Source organism: Fringilla coelebs, assembly GCF_963513975.1.
Source record: "Fringilla coelebs genome assembly, chromosome: 7".
Taxonomy (NCBI): Eukaryota; Metazoa; Chordata; class Aves; order Passeriformes; family Fringillidae; genus Fringilla; species Fringilla coelebs.
The window spans coordinates 1834941-1853392 of NC_140035.1; the positions used below are offsets into that span (position 1 = coordinate 1834941).

An 18452-nucleotide genomic window follows, 5' to 3' on the forward strand; every position below is an offset into this window, starting at 1 on the left:
CGGGGTTAATGAGCCGGGAATGCCAGCGGGCTGTTCCCGAGGGGAATACGGACGTAACACTTCCAGTGCCAGTTCTTCGCCGAGATAAGCCAGGCTTTACCCAAGTTGGGCTGGGCTTGGTGGCTTTCCCAGCCTAAGGGGTCCCGGATCCTCCCCGGAGTCCCTGCAGCAAACGGGGACACAGAGCGGGAATGCTGCTGCTAAGGCGCGGTCCTAAACCCGGGATTAGCCAAAACCAGGCGGCAGTTCAGGAGTTCGGGCTGGCTCAGCTGGGCCAGCGTGGCGCTGTCCCCGTCACCGTCCTGTCCCGGTCCCGTCCTTGGCACTGTCACCGTCTCTGTCCCTGTCCTGTCGCCGTCGTTGTCACCATCACTGGTCCGTCCCTATCCTGTCGTGGTCACTGTCGTTGTCACGGTCACCATCCTGTCGCTGTCATTGTTACCGTCCCTATCATCGTCCCTGTCCTGTCACTGTCGCTGTCTCTGTCTCTCTGTCGCGGTCTCTGTCGCTGTCTCTGTCTCTCTGTCTCTGTCGCGCTCTGTGTCGCTGTCACTGTCCCGTCGCTCTCGCTGTCTCTGTCACTGCCCCTGTCACGTCGCTCTCGCGGTTTCTGTCGCTGTCACTATCCCGTCGCTGTCCCTGTCCTGTCGCTGTCACTGTCCGTTCTCTGTCGCGGTCACTGTCTCTGTCCCTGTCGCTGTCACTCTCGCGGTCTCTGTCTGGTCGCTGTCGCGGTCACTGTAGCTGTCGCGGTCACTGTTTGGTCCCTGTCGCGGTCTCGGTCTCTGTCCCTGTCACTGTCCGTGTCGCTGTCACTGTCTCTGTCACTCTCGCTGTCACTGTCGCGGTCCCTGTCAGAGTGCGGTCCCTGTCGCCGTCCTTGTCACAGTGCGGTGGCTGTCGCGGTCCCTGTCACAGTGCGGTCCCTGTCGCGGTCCCTGTCACAGTGCGGTGGCTGTCGCGGTCCCTGTCACAGTGCGGTCCCTGTCGCGGTCCCTGTCACAGTGCGGTCCCTGTCGCGGTCCCTGTCACAGTGCGGTGGCTGTCGCGCTGAGCCAGCGCTGTGCCAGCAGCGCCAGGCAGAGCCCGGCGGGTGTCGCCAGGCGCGGCGGGCCCCGCGGGGCGGTGGCGCTGAGCGGGGACAGCGTGGCGAACACGGCGTCCGAGGCGTTCCGCGGCAGCGGCAGGTTACAGATGCTGCCCTCGCAGCAGGACGTGCACACCTGGGACGGACAGACAGACGGACAGGGAATGAGGAATGCCAGGGGAACACGGGGAATAAGGAATTCCAGGGGAACAGGGAATGCCGGAATTCCAGGGAGGAAAATGAAGGGAAAATAACGGTACGTTTGCAAAGGAGCTTTCTGTGATTTTTCTCTTTTTTTTCCCTCTCCTTCCACCCTTTTTTTTTAATCCATCTATCGGGAGAACAATTTTTTTCTCCTCTTTTTTTCTTTCCCTTTTTTCCCCCTCCCTTGTTTTATCATTCCCAAATGGAGCTCGATTTCAGCCGATGCTGAATTTACCCATGGACCCAGCCAGACTTCTGGCACACTCCAATTACTCCATAAATTATATTTTATATCATAAATATGATATATATGATGGACAAATATAATATGCGTTATACAATACATATTATATATAATATCCAAAATCTATTGTCTCCTATATACATATAATTTATACATATACTTTATGCATTATATAAACACTCTATATCTTATATATAGTATATATAGGATATAACGAAAATAAGTTATACATTGTGCATTATTATATATAGTTCTATATTGTTTTATATTATATATTACATCTAATAGGCAGTATTTATTGTAGCTATATAAGAGATACAGTATAGTATATTGTGTATACACTTATATACTTCAATGTACCTATAGATAATACATTTTATATATTAGTTATATTTATATAATATATATAATATATTATAAATATTCTATCATGCACGTTATATACTATATATAATGTATATTATTATATATTGTGACATATTCACAATATATTGTATATATTGTATATATACAATATGTAGTGTCCATTATATATTATATGCTATACAATACCTATTGTATTTTATATCATTTTACTATATAGTTTATATAATATTTCTCTATATATTTCATATAACATTTTTCATATATAGTATATTTTAATATATTATATATTGTAATAGATTTTATCCTATTAATATTTATATATTTTCTACTATATTATATGTAATATTTCATCCCTATTAGGTATATATAATATATATTACATCATATATATATAGCACACATTACATATTATATATTACATACTAATATATGGAATATATTATATATTATATGGAATATATTATATATTGTATATTATAGATTATTATTATACAATATATATTATATATATTGTATATTATTATAGATTACATTATATCTAAAATATTACAGTATACTGTATATATTGCATATACAATAGGTAGGTAAAATTTATACATGTTATATACATTGTACCTATATTATATACAGTATATACATTACACATATAATATATGATATTATATATTATATTCCATATAATAGTATACATGATAATATATATTATATATATAGAACATTAAAATATATAGCAGAATGGTGTATAATAATAATAAAGGTATAAAATATATACTATATATAATATGGATATTATATTATATTATATTATATTATATTATATTATATTATATTATATTATATTATATTATATTATATTATATTATATTATATTATATTATCTTTTTTCACTTTTATCCTACCTTGTACTCCTCGTGCCTGATGTAGGTGCAGCCCGTGCTCAGACACTCCTCCAGGCCCACGCAGCGCTTGGTGACAGACACGCTCTCCCCGCTGGCCCTCATCATGTGCTGGCTGTAGCAGTACCTGGTCCCTAAAAAACATGGAAACGTCTTTATCTGCCCAGTTCCTGTTCCCTGAGATTCCACCAGCAGGAGAAATAGGCAGGAAATGCTGGATTTTTATCCAATCACATGATTTTTTAAAAATAAAATTTTTTGATTCATTTATTGTAGACCAGGTGGTGGCTGAAGCAGCACCTTGTCCCTAAAAGCATGGAAACATCTTTATCTGCTCAATTCCTGTTCCTCGAGAGACCACCAGCTGGACAAATAGGAAGGAAATGCTGGATTTTTATCCAATCACTGGATTTTTAAAAAGAAAAAATTTTCAATGTACTTATTGTAGATCATTGCTGGCTGAAGCAGCACCTTGTCCGTAAAAAACATGAAAAAATCTTTATCTGTTTAATTCCCATTCCCTGAGATTCCACCAGCAGGAGAAATAGGGAAGAAATGCTGGATTTTTATCAAATCATGGGATCTTAAAAAAAAAAACCACAATTTTTGGAAATATTTATTGTATATCACGTGCTGGCTGAAGCAGCACCTAGTCCCTAAAAACATGGAAATATTCATCTGCCCAATTCGTGTTCCTTGAGAGTCCACCAGCAGGACAAATAGGAAAAATATGCTGGATTTTTATCCAATCCCAGGATTTTTTAAAAATAAGAATTTTTGGATGTATTTACTGTATATCATGTGCTGTCTGAAGCAGCACCTTGTCCCTAAAAAACATGGGACAGTCTTTATCTGCCTAATTCCCATTCCCTGAAAATCCACCAGCAGGACAAATAAAAAAGAAATGCTAGATTTTTATCAAAAAACAGGATTTTTTTAAAATGCCATTTTGAAAATGTATTTATTGTAGATCACATGCTGGCTGAAGCAGCACCTCATCCCTAAAAAAACGTGGAAATCTTTATCTGTCCAATTCCCTGTTGCCCCTCTCTCCTGTCCAAACAAGGACCAGCTGGGAATACTGGGCTGGTGCCATGCCAGCCAGCCTGGGGGGTTTTATTGCTGCTGGTTTGAGCTCAAAGGAAGCAAATCCTGGGGCTGATAACAGACCTGACACAGGCTGGGTCATCTCCTCCCAAAATAAACATTTCCCAAAGGCAAAATCCCAAACCAACCCAGCTAAGTGGGATTCACAGGGGCTGTGGATAATCTCGAGGTTCTGTGATGTTTTTGTTTCTCTTCTTTGTCTCAGAAGAGAACTGGCAAAGGAGGGGGAGATCTGGGCAGCTCACATCTGATATTGGAGTGTTTGCACTCAAGGGCTTTTCTGAGCTCTTCCAAATTTCAGACTCCAAAGGGATTTATGGGACCAAACTGCTGAAAACACCAAAATTCCAGCTCTGGCTGCCCTGAATGTGGATTTGTGCCACAGGGGAGGGAGGTGAACACAGCCAGAACTGTCCTGTATTCACCAGGAAGAGAAATAAAACTCTTAAAAATCCTTCCCTGTGAAGGTGGGGAGGGGTTGGGATGGAATTCCCAGAGAAGCTCTGGCTGCCCCTGGATCCCTGGGTGTCGCCCTGATTTTTCAGGATTTTCTAAGCCTTCTGATGTTGACATTCTTGTAGAGAACTTTCTCACACACTTTCTGTAAATAACTCATTGTTTTGCATTCCTTTGTGGAGGAGGAGAACTTTGATGGGCTGTTGGCTTGCCCAGTGTCATTGGAGAGGTGGCACTGTCACCCTCCAATCCACTGTGTCACTTTTGGAAATCTATAAATGCTGGAGTCAGAAAATAAACTTCCTTTTTTGCTCTTCCCCCTGAAGCAGCGGTGTGCACCTGTGTTCTTTCGTGTTCCATAGCAGCACCTGAGATTCCACCAGCAGGAGAAACAGGAAGGAAATGCTGGATTGGAAGAGTCCAAGGCCAGGCTGGATGCTTGAAGCCCCCTGGCATCATGGAAGGTGTCCTTGCCCATGGAATGGGATGAGCTTTAAGATCCCTTCCCACCCAAACCAGTCTGGAATTTCAGGAAAGCAACACCAGCCTGATTGAATCCCCCAGCTGAGCCAGAGGAAAACAGGGAATGGCTCCAATGCTCAACCTCATCCGCTGCAAGGAGACAGAAAAGCTCAAGGGATGAACTCCAGAATGCCATGTCCCACCTTTCTGGGAATAATGGGTTGGGGTGGGGCTGGTTACCTCGGGGGCAGTAAACATCTGGAGCCCAGCGGTTGCACTCGTAATTATCCGAGGCCTTTTCACAGGTGAAACACTTAAATCCATGAGGATACGGAGTGGCTGAAAGGAATAAAAAAAATGGAGTTAAAAGGAATGAAAGATGGAGTTAAAATGAATGACAATAGAGTTAAAATGAATGATAATGGATTTAAAATGACCCCATTAATCTGGTTCTATGCTGCTTTTTGGGAGAAAACAGCAACACTTTTTCTCCTTAAATCCAAATTTCTCCAGATTTTCCCATCAGTGTCAGTGGGTTGGTCCTGATCTGTAAAACCCCGTCCCCCACAGCACACTGAGGTCGCTGTGGACTCGTTCCAGCTGTGTTTGCCCAGCCAAAGTGCCCGGTGCTGACTTCAAAGGGAGCTAATGGGAGCTGGGAGCGCTCATTCCCCTGGAATCAGAGCTCACATCCAGCACCGCGGCTTTATCAGCGCTGATAACAAAATATCAGGTGGATTGAAACACTCCTCAGGGCCCCAGAGGGAACAAAACCACCCTGCTGAACCCCAGCTCTGAACAGCAGCCTCTGTCCTCATTTATCTCACCAAAGGAGGCCCAATTCCTTAATTGCTCTCCTGGCAGCACTTCTGGGGCACTTTCAATCCCTCCTGAAGGTGCTGCCACCTCCTCAGAAGCCAAATGGTGAGCAGCTCACATTTACCAGTACTTTGAACCTCTACAGCCCCAAGGGCCACATCCTCACCCTCCTCCTCATCACCTCCTCCCCTGGCTCTGGATCCTGTGTGGGAATGAGGTGAAGCAAGAGGATTCCATTGCTGGTTTCCTTTCAGCTTTTAAGGAACAAGAAATCACCCAGGAGCAGCTCTGGTGGCGCTGGGACAACACAATAATTAAATGAATCCATCTCACCCTGCCCCTCTGACAGTCACAGTTCTGATATGAAACAGGAATTCCATCCTGCTTGCACAGAGCTGGGATTTTTCAGCCTGTGAAGCAGTGAGCTTGCTGTGGGAAGAGAAGGCAGGGAGAGCTCCATGGGCACCCTGTTCTCAGGGAATTTGGTAAGTCTGTGTCTGATGAAGTGAGCAGACTGGTGAGGGTCCAGGGAAATCCAAAGATGCACAACTCCATTGCTCCAGGAGTTACTGGAGTCAAGGCAGGAGCTGGTGGTGCCTCAGCAGCTGCATGTGACTCCACGTGTCCTTTAAATCCTTTTGGTCCAGTTTTACACAGAATCATGGGATGGTTTGGGATGGGAGAGACATTAAAGCCTGCATTGTCCAACCCTCTGCCATGGGCTGGGACACCTCCCACCAAATCTTGGGTTTTCTTCCACATCACCTTGGCCCTATGAGAGTGGGGACTGTACAAACCAGGTCCCTCCCAGCCCAAACCATTCCATGATTCCATGTAAAACCAGGTTAAAGGCAGAGCCAAAACAAAACAAACACAGCAATGGCTCAAGAAGGAGTGGGAAAAATGAAAGAAACATGTGATGAGATGAAATGTGGCACAGAGAAATAGAGCAGCCCACTGCCTTGCTGGAAAATATTCCAGTGGCCTCTGAGGACCATGGAAATGATGTCTGGAAGTGGCTGTTGGGTTGGGCTCCTGTGAGCGTTTGAGTGTAAATCCAGAAGCTCAAGGCTCAGGAGATAACTGATATTTCTCTCATCCTTGTCCCTGTCCCAGGATGTGATGCCTTGTGCAGGCTGCCCTGGAGCAGAGACTGGGCACAGTCCCAGAATAAAGCAGGGATTTATCCAAAGGATCCTCCATGCACCCACCTGGGGCAGCACCAGAGCCCAGCCAGGGCTGCACCCAAGATGAACCAAAATGGCCCCAAAATGCCCGGCCGGGCACGGGGTCTCTCCCTGGGATCAGCTCTGCTCCATTTGCACCTTGCAGTTCATTGTCCCATCCCAGCCCCAGCCCCTGCAGTCCCACCCTGCTTGTTTTTCTCTCTCCAGCCCACGGGGTTTGTGCTCCTGGCCTGAGATTTGGCTCATTTGTCCTTGGTGCCCAGCTGGAGCAGGAATTGTTTTGTCTCCCTGCTCTGTGCAGAGCTCAGCAGCGCTGAATGTGAAGCTCAGAGCTGCACACTAAAGCAGCACAGAGCCTGAAACAGAGAAAAAGTGAAGAATTAGTGTCACCATGATATTTTATGAAAATCCCTTCAGCAGGATTTCTTCTCCTGGCAAGTTGAGAAGCCTCAGCTTCTCCATTCCAGCTCCTCTGGAATGTGATTTGGAGAACTGTTTACCCAGCATGTGAGTTGTTTTAATTTTATGTCCAATCACAGCTGTGTCAGACTCTGAGTCTGTCACGAGATTTTATTATTCATTCTTGTTGAGCCTTCTTGTGGCAATGTTCCTCACTCAGGGCTCACCAAATGTGGAATTTGCATGCAACCTCAGCAAAGCAAGAGATGAGAACCTTGACTCCATGTTTCAGCAGGCTGATTTATTATTTTATTATATATATTATATTAAAAGAAAATTATATATTAAAACTATGCTAAAAGAATAGAAGGAAGGATTTCATCAGAAGGCTTGAAAGGAAAGGAATGGAATGATGATAAAATCTTGTGACTGACCAGAGAGTCTGAGACAGCTGGACTGGGATTGGCCATTAATTAAAAACAACCACATGGGACCAATCACAGACCCACCTGTTGCATTCCACAGAGCAGATAATTGTTGTTTACATTTCATTTCTGAGACCTCTCAGCTTCTCAGGAGGAAAGATCCTAACAAAAGGACTTTTCATAGAATGTGTCCGTGACACCTTCTGATGTCTCCTTTCTCTTTCTTTAGTTTAGTTTTAGCATATAATATAATATCATATCATAAGATAATAAACCAGCCTTCTGAGAACTTGGAGTCAATTCCCATCTCTCACCTCGTCCTGGGGAGCCTCACAAGGACGCAGGGCAGCAGGGGGAGGTGACTTACTGGATGGGTGGAGGTAGACGATGTCCTTGGCGGTGAAGTCGCGGCTCCGCGCGGCCGGAGCGCGCCCGGGCAGGAGCAGCAGGAACAGGAGCAGGAGCAGCCCCGGCGGCCAGGCCATGGCCCGGCCAGGACCTGCTCATGCGGCGGCCGAGAATCCCCACCTGGGCAGAGTCACAGAATGCCAGAATTATCCAGGCTGGAACACACCTCTGGGGTCATCGCGTCCAACCCGTGACTGACACCCCCTTGTCCCACCAGGGAAAGAGCTGCTCCTGCTCCAGGCAGCCTCACGGCCCCAGAGGGAACAAACCCACTCTGCTGAACCCCAGCTCTGAACAGCAGCCTCTGTCCTCGTTTATCTCACCAAACGAGGCCCAATTCCTTAATTGCCCTCCTGGCAGCACTTCTGGGGCACTTTCAATCCCTCCTCAAGGTGCTGCCACCCCCTCAGAAGCCAAATGGTGAAGCACCACAGCACTGAGGCCACATCCAGGCTGCCCTCACAAACCTCCAGGGACAGCGACTCCAGCACCTCCCTGGGCAGCCATTCCCATGGCCAATCCCTCTTTCCTGGCAGGGAGCAGGGATGAGCAGAGCGAACCCACAAGGACCTGTCCACCACCTTGTCCCCATGACCCAACCCAGGAGCCTCCCACTCCTGTGGTGATTTTGGCATCAACAAACACCAAAATGATAATTAACTGAAGCCTTTCCACAGGTGAAACACAAATCCATGAGGATATGGTGTGGCTGAAAGGAATGGAGTTAAAGGTGGAGTTAAAAGGAATGGATAATATGGAGCTAAAAGGAATGGATAATATGGAGTTAAAAGGAATGGAGTTAAAGATGGAGCTAAAAGGAATGGATAATATGGAGTTAAAATGACCCTGTTAATCTGGTTCTACACTGCTTTTCAGGAGGAAACAGCAACATTTTTTCTCTTTGGATCCAAATTTCTCCAGATTTTCCTGTCAGTGTCAGGGGGTTGGTTCGGATTTGTAAAACCCCGTCCCCCACAGCACATTTAGGTTGCTGGAAGAGGTGGAGAAAGGATCTCCCTGGATTTCCAGTGCAGTGGGAGGCTGGCTGGTCCCACAGGAGGTTGGTGTTTCTGCTGACACCTCATCTCCACCTTCCTCCTCCTCACTGGCTGGGCCACATCTCCACGATCCTATGAGGCTCCTGATTTTATCTTATTTCTTCTTGGAAAAGCCTCCATCTCAGAGCTGCAAACAAAGTCACCATTGGATTTCCCTCATCCGTGCTCCAAAGGGATTTATTCCCTTTATTATGCCGTTAATAAATAATCTGTTGCATTTTTCCCAAGTCCCTGACTGATGGGAACTAATTAAAGCAGAATGCAATAACCACTGTGGCACCATTCCTGAGACCATCCCTATCCCAGGCTGTGGGGAGCCACCCAGGAGCAGACAAAGCTACAAAAAATCACTAAATACACAGCTCAGATTATCAGAAACCCTTAAAATTTATGAAAGTGCCTCAAAAATCAACGGGACAGGAAAATCCTGAAAGGATGCAGCTGCTGAGCCCAGCTGGAGCCGATGGTTTCCTTTGGAATCCATCCAGAACACACAGAGTTGGGATGAGTTTTTCCATCCTGATCAACCAAAAGATCTGCAACACCCAGATAATTCCTAAGCAGCTCTGAATATGTGGTGGTTATAATCCAATAAATATTTTTTGGGTTTGTTTTGTTTTTTTCAGGAAATATATTATGGGGTTGGGGATGTCACCTCCAAATGTTTGTCCCACAGCAGAAATCCACCCAGGACCAGCAGCACAAAGGTTGTCATTGTCCCTGCTGTTATCTGCAAACAGCTTTTTTATTAAAACACAGTGAAATCCATAAAAAAATATGAGGACAAAAGATAACGCACAGCCCGGTGCTTTAAACTTTGTTGCTTTAACCTTATGAGGAGGGAATTTTGGATTTACTCCATTGATCCCTCTCAGCCAGGGGAGAATGAAATCCTGATTAGAAGCAGACAGGAAATAAAATAAACCTCTCCCAACCTCGTGGAAGATGAAAGAAATGGGTCCACGTGGGATCTGGAGGCAGAATTTGGAATTTGGGACTATTTTTTTATCCCAAACAACACCAGGAAGGTTTCACAAGCCCCACTCTTCATTTTAAGACATTAGCAGTTTGCAGTGAGACCATCAGGAGCAAAAAATGAGGATTTGATCCTGAGCTGCAGCACCACAAAACGAGGATTCACATCCCAAAAAGAGGAGCTCATCACAGCTCAACTCCAACTCTCATCAATCATTATCCAATTATCAACACAAACAGTCACGGAACCAAGGTTGGAAAAGACTTCCAATATCATCACATCCAAGCATTACAGCAGCATTTCAATTAGAGCACAGCCAGGTCGAAATAACGGCAGGAATTCCTCCCAAAGAGACAAGAATTTGTTGGGTTTGCTCATCCGAAGCACAGACCTCTTTTGTTTTTGCAGAACTGATCAAAGCCTCCCAGCCGGGGACGTTGGTTTTCCCAGTGTCCCTTTTGTGGGACCGGCTGCTCACCCAGCCCCTCTCCAAATCCTGCGTGGCAGCACTCAGCCTTCAGTTTGGAAAAGTGGCTGGTGTCAGAAACCCTCCAGCTGCTCCCTAAAAAGATCCACATCCCTCCTCTGGTAATTGCAAGGTCCTTAATTGCCAGCTCCTAATGAGTGCCAAGAAACCGTGAACGAACGGAGAGAATTCACTGCTCCACCTCCGTTTTCTGTCTGAAACAGGTTTAATTACAGGCAAAGAATTACAATTTTAAAATCCTCTGGGTTGGAAAATTGTCCAGAGCAAGGCAAGCAGGGCCAAAATTTTAAACTGAGCAATTTAGGGAAGTCCTCACCTAGCAAACACCTGCCACCATTATTGTCACCATGAGCACATTCCACCTGCTCGTTCCATACACACAGGTAGGGCAAAACCAGGAAATTCTGCAAACATGGAAATGCCCAGTTCCAGAAACCTAAATATTGAATATTCTATTACTATTTTGACTATGAACAGATGGGGTACACATAGTTCTGTCTTTCATGGGGGGCAAATACTGGGTGATGTTTAAGGTAATGCTGATGTTTCACAGAGAGTGGAGCAGCAAAAATACTTTGCATTAAAGTAATATGAAATACTTAAAAACTCAATATCCAATAATAATATATTAAATATTCAATTAATTATATATTAATTCAATGTTCAGCACACTCATTTTCTTTGGTGTTACATTCACACGTAAAAATAAAATGGAAGGAAGAAGATAAAAATATAGATATATAGATATATAGATATATAGATATTGATGACCTGTCTTAAAACCTGCAAAAAATTTGGTTCGGGTCCCCAAATCCTACAAAATTCTAATTTTCTGCAATGGTGGATTCTCTTTAGGAATCCTTTAAGCCCCAAGAAGCTTCACCAAGGGCGTAAAGGGTTTTTCATTCACTCCCAAGCCTCTTTTATCCAGGACTTTCCGCCAAAACAGCTAAACTTTGTAGAAAATGTTTATTTTCAATGATTACTGGTGGGGTAGCACCTACTCCAGGGCTAAGCCTCTGCTGGCAGAGCAGATACGAGGCACGGGCGGATGTTTTCCCCTCAGCCCTTTGCGCAGAGCCGAGCGCTCATCCCAACCTAAGGGAAGCTGGGAATGCGGCGGTGGGACACGGTCACACGAGTTGTGGGAACCCAGGACATCCCTCTGGCTGCCCTGGAGGGCTCGAGATCCTGCACATAGCCCAAGACCCCTGTGCCTTTGATTTAGCCCTTGGAAAAAACAATTACCAACCTTGTATGAAGGATCACAAGCCACGACAGTTTAAGTGGAATGATAGTGGATTTATCATGGGGTGAAAAAGTAGATTTTGGGGTTTTTAGAATGGGGGTTCAGGGGGCAAGATGGAGGGATCTGGGCATGTCCAGCCTTTCTCCTTCTTCTTGGCCTCCATCTTCTGCTGTGATGGTGACACTTTTGGACGGGTTTAGAGCAGAAGCTCACTGTCCAACACAGGTGACAGGGATTGGGAAGTCAGCATTGTACAAGTAGTTTTTAGTATAAAAAGATAACACCACCCTGAGGGCAGGCAGAGTGCCTCAGACTGTCTTGCTGGGTGGACCTCAGCTGGACAGGAGAAAGAATTTTATAGATAAGGAACAATCAACAACCTTGAGGGAGAACTGAAGAGCTCTGACTCCTTCTTCAGTGCCAGGCTGGGAAAAGAGACTTGTACGTATCTCGGGGTCACTGTGAGCAGCAGAGAATCTGAGAATGAGTCCCACATTTGGGTTTGGATCATTTGGATCATGCAGTCAGTGTGTGAGAGGGCCTGGGCGCTGACACAGAAATCCCATCCCTGTTAACTCCAGCAGCACCTCGGAGGTGGGAAGGCCATTCCCTGACCAAGACTCCATCAGAAGGGTGCAAGACAGAGGGATTTATTACAGCAACATGCTGCTTTTATCATTTTTCAAGATATTTACATTTACTTAACAGACACATTCACTGCCCATCGGTCACAAGAAAGAAACAAAGTTCTCAGTGGGTGAACAAGGAGCCACACCACTCTGTGAGCCAGCTGGACTCTGTATCTTTTACCTTTCTCTCCTTCATCCCATCTCCATGGTGACAACCTTGGTGTCTTCCTCAGGAGAGATACAGGGCTTCCCTTATCATCAGGAGGCCTTTGCTGGCTCAGAGGCCCAGCACACCATGCCTTTCCTCCAGTTCCCATTCCAGAATATTCCGGCCTGCCCTTTGCCCCACCGTGGTGCAGGCCGGCCGTGGGAGGCCCAGCCGCCGCCCGGTTGCCCACATGTCAGGTCTTGTTAGGGAGGGGACATCCCGGCCGCGCTGGCACCGGCCCTGGGGACAATGGAAGGTCCCAACCCTCCCCGGATATCAGGGCTCTGGGTTTAGGGCAGAAGTGTTGATGGAGGGGACAGTTATTTTTAAGGATGGCTTTGTCCCTTCTGCCCTCCTCAGGCTCAGCTGGCTGACCATGACCAAGCCCATGAGCTGGGCCGGCTGCAAGTTTGCAGGAAAAACACCGTTCCAGGAAGGATAAAAAAGGGGGGAGAAAGGGAGTCAGACACCAAATCTTCCCAAACAAACACTCAGCCAAATCCAGGCAGGAAGGAATTGCTGATCCATGGGTATTTCTGTGGTTCTCCTCACGCAATCATGGCACAGGTTGTGGCATTCAGGGTCCCCCACCTTGCTCCCGGGGCAGACAGAGCATTTCCCTGCTCTCCCTGGATTTCCAGGGCAGTGGGAAGTTGCCTGGTTGGTGGGAGGCTGATGATTCTCCCTCACAGGAGGAGGCTGATGGTTCTGCTGACAGCTCATCTCAACCTTCCTCCTCCATCTCCTCCTCGCTGTCTGGGGGCCACCTCCAAGTTCCAACTAGTTTCATCCTGACATCTCCTCTTATCCTTCCCCTTGGAAGGGCCTCCATCTCAGAGCTCCCTAAATCAACTCTTCCCTGAGTGAAACGAGCCAGCAAAAGCAGGGAAAGTTCCCTCTGAGTGGGCAGGAGACTTTCTAAAGCAGCAGCCACAGCACGGCCCGTCCGCGTTCGCCATCTGTGAGAAACCACCGGGGCCTGAGCGCGAGGCTGCTTCTGTTCTGCTGGGCCATCCTTCCTCTGCCTCGGGGCGATATTCCTCAGTGGGAAACGAAGCCATGGACAACTCTGAGCAGCCTGGCAAGGCTGGAAGAGCTGTTCCTGGAGGCAGAGTCTTCCCTCCAGGAATTCCCTCCTGCACATCCCCAGCGTGGCTTTCCCAAATAACTCCGCAGATTTTCCTCCTGCCTTTCTTCCAGGTCACACAAAGCTACAGGTCGGACTTTCCACGGCTGGATTTACAATATTTGGGTTAGTTTTCACCTCCCTCCAGCTTCCCAGTCCAAGCCCAGCTCTCTGCCTGTGTCATCACTGTCCAAAGACAAATCGGAATGGCGACGGAAGGTTTTCCATCTGGCAGCTGTGCCAGATCCCAGACAACAATCCCAAGGACTGTTTGCAGCTTCTCCAGCTCTAATTGCCTTTTTCCCCCTTCCCCTTTATCCTGCTCAGCCTTTTTGTCTCTATTCTATTTATTTCTTTTGGCTCCCACCACACCTGTCAAAAGTATGAAAAAAACCTGGAATTTTTATGAATTTCCTCCAAACCCAGCTTTTTTCCACATGCCATTTAGGGGATTTTCTTGGCAGTTTCACCCCAGGAATGGTTAAATGTGCATCCCCCTCCTCATAAAACAGGACATAGTAAAGCTCTTGTACCCAAGGAACCTCTCGGAGCTCTCACAGAGGGGTTCGCTGCCTCTCCTCAATTACAGCGAGCAAGAGTAATTAAACAATCAAACACAATTAGTGCACTAATTACTCCCAGGAACGTGGCCCATCTAATCGCCTTGCTGCTAATTACAAAGCCTGGAGTTCATTGAGCTAAAAGCCCCGGACCTGGGGAAGTGAAGGGGGGGACAATATGTTCCCTCTCACGCCGCCTTCCCTCGGATGCAATTTAATCTTTCACAGGATGTGATTCCAAGGTTACTTTACAGCCAGCACTTGGCTTCTATTTTCAACCTGAATCACTCATATTTTCAGTCCCACCACTGAAACTTTTCTTAAATCCTTCCATCTTTTAATGATTTGGGGTAAAATGTCGCTTCCATTTATCCTCAGGATAGTTAGGCTTCAGAAAAACACAGGGATGGAATAAATATATTTTACTGGAATATCTAAGACACTTAATATTTGGCATTAATGACAGGGGGAAAAATGAATTTATAATTCAGCTGCTCCATGGTATAAGAAAATAAAATTTCTGCAAATTAATTGTCAAGTTCAGCAGGTGAAATATTCCCAGCTAGACATAATTCAATCCCATTTTACTCCATGAGTGTGGTGCAGGGACATGACTTTTCCTTCCTTTAAATTGCACAGAATATTCCAACCTGTGACCATGGACCTCTCTGAATCAGCAGGAAAATGGAGATGGATGATCCAACAAATCACTTCAAGACCTATTCCTGGGTTTTTGCACGGCCTGCAATAGAGGCAACACGGGCAGAAAGCCTGGGGGGATGTGGGGGATCAGGATTTTGCTCAGTTTGGGAATTTTGGAAGCCCCTCAGCACATGGGCTGACCTCAGTGCTTGGAGAGCCCCCAGACAGCCTGGCTCCACGCAGACAGGATAAGGAAACCATGCGTGAGCACAGAAATCCTGGGATTTTCCTGCTAATAAGAAGCAAAAAAAAAACAACCCAGTTGCTGAGTTCCAGTGGCCAAGGGGAGGAGAGCAGCTAAATTATTCCCTAAATAAATATTTTAGTTCATTGGGGCAACTGAAAGGGCCCTCTTCCCAAGGCAGGGATGAGATTTCTGTGAATCACACGTTGCCTTCCTCCTCCTCAGGAAACTCTCATGGCAAAAGGAGGAAGGGGAACACCCAGGGAAGGAATTTCAGGACAGGGAGGCTGTGACTGCTGGCCCAGGGTTGGTGACAGCACTGGAGCGGGGCAGGGCAGATGCTCTCCTGAGGACATGCAAAATGAAGTCCCAAGGAACAGAGTCTATGCATGAAATTAAATTTTCTCCGTGCGGAAACAGCAACTGGGATCATCCTGGACCATCTTTCCTACTTAGACCAAGCAAGAGCATCCCCATTACTGGGGAAAAGGGAGAGAATATTGCAGTGTGAGCAAATAAAATGCAGTCAAAACAATGCCAAAGAAACAAAGGAAATTAAGAAAACCTAGGAGAATGTATTCTGTGTTTAGGACAAGAGCTGGAAAATCATCTAAGCTGCAGCCAAGACATGAAACCCATCAAGAAAACACTTTTCTAGTCCATGTTTCAGCTTGTAGAATTTTTAACAGGATGGGATGAGGTTTTATGGTTAAATTTTTATTATGTCTAGAAAACTGGGACAACCTTGGGAGCAGGAGGATGCTCAGTATTTTTAAAGGATCAAAGGAACAGCTCCTGAGTCCAAGGTCATCCTGGGTAAACTCCTGGAGCATTTTATTTGTGCTACAGCAACAAATATTTCAAGTAGTAAAAAATGACAAGGGAGAGTCATTGGCATGATGGGGAAAATAGGTCTCCAAACAATCCCATCGTTTTCCAACGGGCAGGATTCTGGCTCTGGCTGTGAGCCTGTTACAGGCATTAATTGGGGGGGAGACCAAAGCAGAGCACCAAACCCTCCTGATTACAAAAATGAGTTCTACCCAATTAACCAAGCGTGCTCGGGCCAAATTAAACCCCAGCCTAGTGACATCTCCAGATCTAATTGGTGAAAAGGGCACCTCCAAAAGATATTTTTTTCCCCTCCCCGTTTCCCTGCAATTCTGCATTCAGTATCTTTGCACCAGAAGTATTGATAAGAAACTCTTTGATTAGAGGCTGACGGGGACATGAAAGAGGGAGTTTGTCCCTCCTGCGCCAAACTGTGCTTTAATAAAGCCAGACATCAATCTGCACCATTGTGTCCCCTCTCTCCTGATGCCTCTCTGGCGGGATTTGTGACAGTTCCTCTGGGACATCACCTCACACATTTGCCATGCTAGATTAGGCACCGAGCCGCAGCCGCGCGCGGAGCGAGCTTTGTGCGGCGCCACGGCTCAGCCCCGCCGACGTCACCTCACGCAAATGAGGCTTTATTGTTATGGACACAGCCAAAATTTCAGCCTTTTCCCCTCTGAGGAGAGTTTTGACCCATCACTGATTGCACCGTGATTATTCCTTGCTCTCCTCAGTTACGCGATATTAACAAATCCCGGTTTTCCCAATTCCCGCCGTAATGCCGTGCTTTTCCCCCAGATAATTTAACATATGCACGGAGCAGTTAACGAACACCATGTGCCATTTTTCCAGCCGTGGACACGCAGGGATGAGGCCATGGAAGGGCTCCCTTCCCCGGACAGTTCACCCAGAGTTCATCCCATTTTTTATTTCCTGACCCGCGCGTGAATTCCCTTTGGCGCAAGGCACCAAAAATCCAGGGAAGCCACAGAAGGAGAGGACATAAGGAGGACAACACCTCTGCTTTCCACATTTCCAAAGAGCACGTCTCAAACCAGGCTGGAGAAGATGCCACAGTGAAATAACTGGGAATTGGGAATGGCTTGGCCATTCCCAGCTGTACAATTCCAACAGCTCCATAAAATCTAATGACCAAGGACCCGAGCCTCGTACAAGGAGCCTTTAGATAAGTACCTCGCTCTCATTTTTATCTTGATAAAGTAGCTCATGTTTGTGTGAATCCAAATAAATAAGAGTTTCTTGTTCTATTTTATCATTTCTGCTGCCACCCTTTTTTCCCTAAGGACTGTAACAGATTTTGCCATAAATCTCTTTGCAGAAATTGCCATGATTAGTAATATTTAAAGAGCAAACTTCATCTGATTTTGTATTTTCTATCCTGTGACACCAAATTTCAGGTATTTTCCTCCAAAAGCTTTACTCAAAGTTATCCTACTCCAGTTTTAATGTATGCTTTATTTTGGTAAAAATTAGAAAATCTATATATCATTAAAAATGATGCAATAAACCCAAATGAGAACTGACTAATTAATGTACTTTCAGCTGTCTGGTTAATCCACGGAGTAAACAAATCCTTAATTCGTGACGATTTTCATTAGTTTTTCCAGAAAAACAAAACCCAGCAGAACCCAAAAAAAAACCTCTGCTCCATAAGAATTTCCAGTGTTATTTGAATTCCAAGGCCAATTAATTGCCACTTTTCCTTCCAGAAAAAGCCAGTTAATTCCTTTATTTTTCCAACTTGATGATGAAAAAACCACTTATTAAGGGAAAACTCATCCCCAGCACGATGGGAAGCTGTAAAATTCCATCCCCATTTTAGCCACTGCTCCCAGGATGGCTTCAAACTTCCAACACCACAATGAGGGGTCTCAGTGGATATTCCTGAGATGGAAATTTTGGATTTCCCCCTGGTTTTTATCGCGTAAATGTCCTGGAAAGCTGAGTCCTGGTGCCTTCCCACAGAAAATTCTTCACCCTCTGTGCAGAAAATCACTCCTTTTCATTTATGTCATTACAATTTACTGATGGACAAATGCTCTGAATAACTGAATTAATCTTAATTCATTTTTCTAATGCTAAAATGAATAAATTTGCTGTTCCAAGTTCAGTTTGGAGGAAACTATTTTAAAAGTGCATTAACTGCAGAAAACTCCAGGAATAAAGCAGGGGTGTTTTACTCCCCCTGCACCCATTTCCTTGTATATTTAATTTTTAATTCAATTTTTACACAAGTTCCTTTCCCTCCCTGCATTTCCCTTGTAGATAAACACTGTCAATCAATTTTAATGTGTATTTATCACATAATGAAAAGTATGGGCACATCACAATATTATAACAAAAAATCCTGTTATG

At 45.5% G+C, this 18452-nt stretch overlaps 1 protein-coding gene across 1 annotated transcript in view; it reads right to left on the minus strand.

Annotated features, from left to right (window-relative positions):
* Nucleotides 1-956: 956 nt before the first annotated feature.
* Nucleotides 957-18452, minus strand: part of LYPD6 (LY6/PLAUR domain containing 6) — a 32951-nt gene continuing 15455 nt past the window's right edge. Inside the window, exons 2-5 of the mRNA XM_084208925.1 lie at nt 8020-8180; nt 5063-5161; nt 2801-2931; nt 957-1223 (exon numbers count right to left, since the gene is read on the minus strand). Of these exons, the coding sequence (XP_084065051.1) occupies nt 1029-1223; nt 2801-2931; nt 5063-5161; nt 8020-8137 (543 nt within the window). The 5' untranslated portion in view covers nt 8138-8180 and the 3' untranslated portion in view covers nt 957-1028. The remainder of the gene's footprint in view (nt 1224-2800; nt 2932-5062; nt 5162-8019; nt 8181-18452) is intronic.